The 9,627-nt window shown below is 35.6% G+C and overlaps 1 protein-coding gene across 1 annotated transcript; it reads right to left on the bottom strand.

Annotated features, from left to right (window-relative positions):
* Window positions 1–1,214: 1,214 nt before the first annotated feature.
* Window positions 1,215–3,519, bottom strand: LOC149409078 (uncharacterized). Its single transcript, XM_089650135.1, has 3 exons — window positions 3,366–3,519; window positions 2,853–3,005; window positions 1,215–1,393 (listed from the first exon to the last, which is right to left on the bottom strand). The coding sequence occupies exons 1-3, from the start codon at window positions 3,517–3,519 to the stop codon at window positions 1,215–1,217; spliced, it is 486 nt and encodes a 161-aa protein (XP_089506261.1).
* Window positions 3,520–9,627: the final 6,108 nt, after the last annotated feature.

Here is a 9,627-nt window from a genome sequence, read left to right as displayed (position 1 = left end):
CATGAAAAATGTTTTTCTCCAGTGTGAGTCAGCATGTGGCTCGTCAGATAACCTTTTTGAGTAAATGATTTGTTGCACAAGGAACATGAAAAAGGTTTTTCTCCAGTGTGAGTCAGCATATGGCTCGTCAGATAACGTTTTTGAGTAAATGATTTGTTGCACAAAGAACATGCATAAGGTTTTTCTTTAGTATGAGTCAATATGTGGCTCATCAGAGCGCCCTTCCAATGAGATGAATAGTTGCACTCAGAACATGAAAAATGTTTTTCTCCAGTGTGAGTCAGCATATGGCTCGTCAGATAACCTTTTTGAGTAAATGATTTGTTGCACAAGGAACATGAAAAAGGTTTTTCTCCAGTGTGAGTCAGCATATGGCTCGTCAGATAACGTTTTTGAGTAAATGATTTGTTGCACAAAGAACATGCAAAAGGTTTGTCTTTAGTGTGAGTCAATATGTGGCTCATCAGAGCGCCCTTCCAATGAGATGAATAGTTGCACTCAGAACATGAAAAATGTTTTTCTCCAGTGTGAGTCAGCATGTGGCTCGTCAGATGACCTTTTAGAGTAAATGATTTGTTGCACAAGGAACATGAAAAAGGTTTTTCTCCATTGTGAGTCAACATATGCCTCGTCAGACGACCTTTTTGAATAAATGATTTGTTGCACAAAGAACATGCAAAAAGTTTTTCTTTAGTGTGAGTCAATATGTGGCTCATCAGAGCGCCCTTCCAATGAGATGAATAGTTGCACTCAGAACATGAAAAATATTTTTCTCCAGTGTGAGTCAGCATATGGCGCGTCAGATGACCTTTTTGAGTAAATGATTTGTTGCACAAGGAACATGAAAAAGGTTTTTCTCCAGTGTGAGTCAGCATATGGCTCGTCAGATAACGTTTTTGAGTAAATGATTTGTTGCACAAAGAACATGAAAAAGGTTTTTTTGTAGTGTGAGTCAACATATGGCTCATAAGATCGCCCTTCCGATAAGATGAATAGTTGCAGTCGGAACATGAAAATGGTTTTTCTCCAGTGTGAGTGCGAAATTGGGGTTCAAAATTTGACATAGGATGGCTGGAGTTTTCCCCAGAATGCGTCTTAAGATCTGGCGACAAATCTGAAAAAGAAAACGGACAAAAAGGATTAAGTGTAACTTATTATCTCCATTTACATTAGGTTATTCACAAAAAAGTAGAAAAACAGTAGAGCAGATATATCTAAATCTTATAAACATCGGTTTTACCTGGTGTCTGTGTAATTCTTTCAAAGACTTCTAAGCATTCCTTTTTAACACCCGGTAGGTCTTTGTTAAATTCCATGTAAGGGAATCCCCCTACATCTTCTGCTCGGCGTCGAAGTTCTGCCTTGTTGGCAAAAGTCTCCATAATAATGCTACCTAGAATAACAAAGAAACGATACAGACGTTGGACATTGATATACATAAAAGGTTCTATTTTAATTAAAACATGTTTTTACGATTGAAGATTTATTTGATTAACAATGTAGAAGCGTGAATTTGTAAAGAGACTTTAAGGTTAATTTAGGAAATGGGAAAGATCCCAGATGTCTGCTTCCCATGCATTCCCATACTTATGCTTCAAGAACGGAAAACCATTTGCTCATGAGCACCTCCAGTTGTAGTTGGCTAGTTAAAAGTCGATAGAACGATGTTTTCTTCCAACAATATTTATTTATTATAAATGCATTATAATACAAAAAGAAATGTTCATGTTCCAAATAAGATGAGGTGAAAACTTAAGAAACCGGGAACCTTTTGGTAGAAATGGCGACTTCCGAATTCGAGCCGTAAGGCTCTCGATTAGTAATCCGGTGGTCGGGGTTCAACTAAATATTATTCGATTAGTTTGTGTTATTTCACAATTTTTTCCTTCAAAATAATATACAACCTTCTTGCGCCACGTTGCAGTGGATGTTGAGTGGAAGATACTCTGAGTATCGTCCAGGAGTAAAGACACAAGTAACAATTGAAATGTTGATTAATATGGCTTTGACCGTGTTTGGTGACAAGAGGTGAATAGCCAGGTAAATCTCACTTTTGACTTTCCTAAGTTGAAGATACTCGCAGTATCGCCCGGGTTTAAAAATACAAAATACCGATAGAATATAACTATAAATATATAAAAAATATTTATAGATATATTCTTATGTAAATAATTTTCGCATAAAACGTGGCTGAAATAGCTTTGGCCATGTTAATTCAACTTCCACATCTTTATCTCCTTCCCCTTCCCTTTACCATCAGCCTCACAACATACTCCAATTGCCCCAAGATGGTACGGAGCAGTTTTGACTTTGATGCGGTATTTCCAAAAAACAACTCAGCAAGTTTAAAGTGTGGTGTAGTTTGGCAGTTTCCAGCAAAGTCATATTTTATGGCAAATACCAAATATGTGTAAATACGGCAAGAGAGGACGTCGTACACAAGCAAATGTCTTGCCTGCATCATAATTCAAACATGAATCAATGTATCGTAAATTTCTAATGACAAAACTATATTTATTTTTCCACGATATCCATGAAGTAGCTTAGCATCAATAACTTTTTTTTTCTCAAATTACAGTCTTCCATAAAATTTAATTTATTTTCTGTCTTAGGAATGAGTTTATTAATTTTGGCAAAAAAATTTAATTTTCTTTTTTTTCATGCAAATCTTATTCCAATTTACTTAACTATTGCAGATAGCAAATAGTTATATATTACATTATTTTTGGGTACTATTGAATTATTTCTGGAAATATATATACTATTCACCTGCGAAAACTCAGCATTTGCCTTATTTCCAGTTTGGGCTGTTTTTTATAGATTCACTGAACTATTAAGAAAAAAAGATTTACCTGCTGTCTGGTTGATTCTTTCAAAAAGTTCTAGGCATTCCTTTTTAATATTTGGCAGGTCTATGTCAATTTCCGTATAAGTAAATCCCCCTCTATTTTCTTCTCGGGGTCGAAGATCCGCCTTGCTGGTAACAGACTCCACATTAAAGCAACCTGAAAAAATTAAATAAAGTCAATTAATTATCGATGAACAAAAAATGTTGAAGAGAACTTGAAAATGAACTTTGAAATTTGTTGAATTGTTCAATTTCTGAGACACAAACCCAAAGAGACTAGGTTAATATTATAAGAAATAGTAATACTCCAAAATGTCAGCTTCAGTGATTTGAGTAACTTAAGTGCGGAGTTTTGTTCCGGCGTCAAAGGAGTGACAAGGTAAATACCAAATATACTTATACGCAACAAGAGAGGAAGTAGTGAACCCACAATTGCCCTGTTTGAACGACATATCATAAAGGACATGGATTCTGAACATCCGAGTTTAACATTTTGTACATATGCATTGCAACTAACTGGCTGTCTGCGTACTTTCCGCATATTGCAAACATTCCTTCTTTACATCTGGGAGGTCGACATCTATATCCGTATTTGAAATTTCACCTCCGCCTCCTTCCTGGGGTCCTAGTTCCGTCTTGATCGTAACAGTCTCTGGATTTAGTAGATCCATAGCACTGCTGTGGAAGCGTTTGGTAATTTTTTCAAGCCCAAACAAACATACCTGAAACAGAACATAGTTGTAATGTAACGGAACTTTATGAATAAGCTTTGAACATTTGGTTTCGCTTGGAATAATCTGTCAAACCAATGAAGTCGTATAGTCGTCAAAACACGTTATTCGAAATGAGGACATAATTACGACTGTATCTTAGACTGAAGTTAAGACGTTTGAAAACGGTTTAAAAAATGGTCTTCGATTGTCAGATAACTCAATAACTAGAGATAAAACCGTATTGTCGTTCTGCATTTAACAAATATCGGTAATCCATGTTTTTTTAAAATAATCTGCTATTATTTTTTAACAAATGCCCTACGAATCCTAGACTTAAAATGGAAATTTTGACGTCTTGACGTATTAGTTTAAACGTTCGTTACAAAAAACCAAATAGATTCCTTAAGTTAGGTGTACCGATGGCTTAATTTAAGCTAGGTCGCGTTAGACACAGCGCAATTATGTATTTGAGTATGCCGTAGAACTAATTTAAGAACCGTGGTCGGTCAGTTTGATTGGTTATAACGACTGCTATCAAATAGCGATGAATATTTAGTATTAGCACTAACGAAAATCTATCAGAAGTATGAGATGATAAAATTAACAACGTGGGTTAAACAGAGTTTGGAAAAGGGATAAACGAAAGCATGTGTTGACAAAATACTTTAGTTAAGTTATTCATAGACAGTAATAAAGTCAAAGTCAACTATGATAATTATCAGGAAACTGACCTTCTAGGTTAATGATGATTTCATTGCAATTGCGTCTTGTATAATATTATTAGGCAATTGGAGGGGGGGTTAACTTCGGTTTATGGGCGAAAACGACTGCGTGAATAAACTGATTTCTTAACCTCCTTAGCCGCACACGTCAGTACTAGGAGATTCTTTGTCCCGATGACTGTGCGGCTTCAGCGACCTTGAGAAAAATGAGAAAGAAATTTCATAGATAATTTATTTAATATCTGTCAGAGAAGCTACATTAGTGATGGGCGGGATCGACATGTACAAGATCGAAATATTTTTATACTATTAGTGATATATCGGTAGTTTCTGTCTCGAAAATCATTGACTTGGGTATATGATTTGATATGAAACTCAATTTTATGAAGCATATATAAATTATAGCCAACAATCTTTGAAAATGTTTGACTTTATTTTAATACAAACAAATGATTTTCACAATTTCTACACTTTCAAAACATTGTATATGCCACTAGTTAAGAGTCAAATCGAGTATAATTCCACATTTTGGTCTCCAAATTATAAACTTCATTCACAGAATTCCATTAAAAGAATCCAAAATAAATTTCAATATATCTTAATTTTAGATAATCAATTCCTCGAGAATGCCAAGATTGTGGCTATCTTCTTGATTGATCAAAAAATTTAAAATTATCCGAACAAAGAATTATTTGCGATTTAATGTGTTGGTTTAAAATAATTAATTCGTCATTGATTACTCCTGAGTTGCTTCACATAATATTGTTCCATATTCCTGTCAGTGCAGTTACAAGACAGTACCAACAGTACTATTGTAGCAATTCTTCTACAACTTTGCAGTATTACGCGCCAATGAGACGAATCTGAAATTTGGGAAACATAAACTCCCATGTTGTTAATATATTTAGCTCAACAATATTCCGATATAAGTTCGCTTAGATAAATTTTCTGAATTCAAATGGAACTGTTTCATTTGGTGAAATGTAAACCATTATAAATAAAAATAAATAACAAAGCATTTATATAGCGCAGTTAAGTGTAATTTCACTTCAAGTACGCACTTAGACCAGCAAAGCTAAGACCCTGGAGGTGAAAAATGTAGTTGATCGATTAATTGTAAATCCCGAGTGATGCGTAAAATTATTCAAGTTCAATTTTCAGTTGAAGATGTCACTTAAAAACAAAAAAAAATTGTGTTTTTTGAGCTTCATTAATGCACAATAGGTTAATGAACATATTGGGATTCATAACTCGGTTTTGCAAAAAAAGGTCTATTGAACATACAAGAACTAGGACAGCGACTTGTCGAAATAAACGTTTCTATTAATCCATAAATATGTCGTATAAGGAACATGGCATAGTCGCGAAAAAGTGTATGTAGTGGATGACATAATATTCATGTTTGTTGCTTCCTTCCAAAGCGATTCCTTCTTTGATCAAAAAAATAAAATTGTGACAAATCGAATAATGCAATATTTTTTCGAAAAGATTAACAGGCATTTTTTTTCCTGTTTGTATCATATGACTAAATTTGGAAGGTTTGTAAATACACTAGAAATAAACCTATTCACCTATTTTGTGTATGTACTTCGAGCACTATCAACTTAAATAGTCATTTCCAAAAGCAGTTAAGTGGAAATAATTTTGTTTGACTAAAAAAATATTGCTTTTATCAAAATAAAACTTATTGCCATATAATAAACATATTGTTTTAAATTTAATGGCCTTGAGATTCATCAATCTTCGTCTATGGTAAGCCCATAGGTCCGTTATATCTGTGGTTAAGTGGAACACAATTTTTGTGGATTATAAAATTAAGAGGATATCAATCTAGTGAATAAAATATCTATGATCACAGATCTTCGAAAGCGTTGACATTAGTCATATCGCCTCTTATATAAATAAGTTGTCGTGTATGGAAGACAAATAACATTGACGCAGTCGGTTTTTGTAAACGCGTTGCAAAATAATATTGGTGAGTTACGATTTTTAAACTACATTGATATGAGTACACACACTTTAAAAATATGAATTTCCAATTTGCTGTTAAAAGCGGAATGGCGGATCCAATATAAAGTATTCCCGGATATTATTTTTGGAGATAGATATTGTTTGAATTGAAATATCAGCGATTTATGACGATTCTCTCGACCGCCTTCAAATTTCCACATACTGACACAGTATTTTTTTTATTTCCATCATGTGTGATGCACAAAAATTCGATGTTTTGACAGAACTAGAGGCAAGAAATATGCAAAGCTCATACGAATAAGAGTTCCATTGCAACTATGTTATGTTTCAGGTATATTTGTTTGAGTTTGAACAAATCACCAATCGCTACCACAAAGCAGTGCCATGGATCTACTAAATCCAGAGACTGTTTCCATCAAGACGGAACCAGGGCCCCAGGAGGAAGGCGGAGGTGAAATGCCGTATATGGATATAGATTTCGACCTCCAAGATGTGAAGAAAGAATGTGTGCAATATGCGGAAAGTACTCGTACAGCCTGTTGTTTCATTTTTTTAAAATTTATTATATAATGTAAGTTTATAGCAGATAGAGTGTCATAAAATTAAGAAAATTACAAAGTAAAAACGAGGTATATACACCAACCTTAAAACACACGGTGTATAACAATATGTTGTATCATATAAAACGATCCGCATAAGGGTTTATATATGATATATGTTCCTTGATGTTAATTGATACCTCCCCAATTGATATAAACTCGTCTTAGGGAAGGAATATTGAATATGTAACAAATGTAGGATGTTAAATTCTGACGTTCGAAATTCTTGTCCATTTTTACAAAAATTGATTTAATACTTCCCTTAATTTAACGTAATAATGAACTTTTCAATGCAATTGAGGGAAAAACATATTGTTAACAATATTTTTTTCCCTCAAGTTTTCATCTCATGTTATTTGGACACGATAAAAGTTACACGTATTTTTTTGCTTTAAAAATACATGAATAATGCTGATGGAAGAAAAGATCATTCCATTGACTAAAAATAACCAAACCCCATACTAAAAGTGCTCGAGAGCAGGGTTTTTCGTTGAAGGATCGGTCCCTTTTATTTTATGGTCATTTTTATATTTAAGTTAACCTTTAAGTCTCTTATCCGAATTTCCGCTTCGTTCAACGTACGTATTGTCGTTTTAGTTTTTCAAGGTAACATTAATGTGCAGACTGTTACTATCAAGGCGGAACTTGAACCCCGAGAAGAAGATGACAGGGGATTTCCTAATCTGGAAATAAACATTGACCAGTCGGATGTCAAAAAGGAATGCTTAGAACACTTCGAAAGAATTAACCAGACAGCAGGTAAAACCGTTTTTTTTTTAATGTCATGTTCTTGTCTATACTAACTGTAGTATATCATACTGGCGTTCGTGCACGAACGGAGATAGCCGAGGGTTGTCGAACGTTTCCGACTCGGCGGCGCAGCGGGCGGTCGGAGAGCGCGGGACGCCATTCTCGTAAATTCCTTCCTAGCAGATACACTGCACTGTACTTGATAAACAACTGAATAATTAATAAACGTAACTTCGTATAAAGAACCTATTTTATTTATAAAGTAATGAACATTACAAATTGGCGCAGCTGAAGTGATTTATACGTTGCGAAGTATTATTTAATGTCGTTTAGCACACATAAATTGCGTGGGTGTGCGGGTTACTTGACAGATTTGCTCAGACGGATTTTATTGTCACGAACATCTGAAGGTCGCTTCTGTGCAAGGACTATCCGGAGCAAGGAGCTCAGTTGTGAAGAAGTTACGGAGAATCTTATTATCTAGAAGGAAGGAAGACTTGCCATCCGGTGGAGGAAGTTTCCGGTCTATTTTATTAAGATTTGAAGGAAGGAAGACGGACAAACCGACCTGAAGGAAGACGGTCAATCCGACCAGAAGGAAGACTAAACTAGCCAAGCAGTCAGCAAATTAACTAGCCAAGCAGCCCATCGCCGTGGACCCTGGTTGAGTTAAGTAGTCTTCTCTTTTGGAGGTTATTGTTGTCGAGTTGTGTTGGTGTTTTTGCTGCGTCATTGCTGGTTCGGGTGTCGGACCAGGCATCTGGCAGCTATGGAGTCAGGAGGAATCCCACGGTTTAGCCACTTACGTGATGACTGGGGAATCTTCCGACTGAGGATTGAGCAGTTCCTGCTGATCCGTGATGACACAAAAACCGTCAAACTCGATGCATCTCAAAAGAGAGCATATCTGTTGAGCTCTCTCGAAGCTGAAACGCTCACTTTATTGATCAATTTATGTTTTCCTACCAAGGTCACAGATACGTCATTCGATATTTTATTGGAATTATTAGAAAAACATTGTTCTAAGCCAAAGTCGGTTTTTAGGGAACGAGAATTGTTTTTTTCAGCTAAACAATCGCCGGGGGAGTCGGCTAGGGACTTCGCGGTGCGCATACGCGGTCTTAGCACATTTTGTGAATTTGGGACGCGTTTAGAAGCGAATTTAGCGGATGTATTTGCTCTGGGGTTGATCCCTGGGAGAGCAAAGGAGAAAATCTATCTGGAGGGACCTAGTCTGTCTTTCATTAAGATGGAGGAACTGGCAATTAGGATTGCGGGGTTGGACCATCTAGGGGTGAAAGTTAAGGATGAGGGTTCTGTAGGTAGTTTTGTGAGTACAATCAAGAAAAAAACGAACACATGGGGTGATCGAAGGTCGCGTTCTAGAGGGAAACAGGAGTTTTCAGGAACGGATTCACGTTCGGGAAGCCCTAGTGTTAGGAAATTCTCGGGTTTTAAGAAATGTACTTGTTGTGGAGCGAATCACGCGTTAAGTGATTGTAAGTTTAAACGCGCAAAATGCTTCATCTGTAAACAAGTGGGTCATCTTAAAAATATGTGTAGGAATAATAAAGTGTCTCCGTTGTTTGTAAAAAAGGCAATTCATAAAGAGCACATTGCATTTATTAGTCCATATAAAGTCGAGATAAAAATTAATGAGATTTCATGTTCAGCTATGGTAGATAGCGGTTCGAGTGTTTCGGTGATTCCTGAGGTTGTTTTTAAAAAATCGTTTAAAAATATAGAGTTGTCAACTGACAAGCGTACAATTTCTGGTTACGACGGATATCCATTAAAAATCGTGGGTAAATCAATTTTTTCGGTAACATACAACAACACTAAAAATAATATGTATTTTATAGTTGTCGCTAAGGGTTCAGAATTAATTGTGGGTCGTGATTTCATGAAACTTTTCAACTTGGGAATTGCGCCGATTATTCGTGATTCAGTTTTTTCAGTGAATGAAAAAAAAGAGGAACTTTTTAAGGAATTTCCAGAAGTTTTTTCAGACAAATTAGGGAAAT

Source organism: Hesperophylax consimilis, unplaced genomic scaffold (assembly GCF_061612785.1).
Source record: "Hesperophylax consimilis isolate HC1 unplaced genomic scaffold, BYU_Hcon_1.0 scaffold_36, whole genome shotgun sequence".
Classification (NCBI taxonomy): domain Eukaryota; kingdom Metazoa; phylum Arthropoda; class Insecta; order Trichoptera; family Limnephilidae; genus Hesperophylax; species Hesperophylax consimilis.
The sequence above is the reverse complement of the archived record's forward strand: the minus strand, read 5'-3'. Positions and strand labels throughout refer to the sequence as shown.

Coding starts and splice junctions, on each gene's coding strand:
- LOC149409078 (XM_089650135.1), bottom strand. CDS start 3,519: ATGGATCTACTAAATCCAGAGACTGTTACGATCAAGACGGAACTAGGA. Junction 3,006..3,365: donor GGAAAGTACGCAGACAGCCA/GTTAGTTGCAAT, acceptor TAATTTTTTCAG/GTTGCTTTAATGTGGAGTCT. Junction 1,394..2,852: donor AAGAATCAACCAGACAGCAG/GTAAATCTTTTT, acceptor TTGTTATTCTAG/GTAGCATTATTATGGAGACT.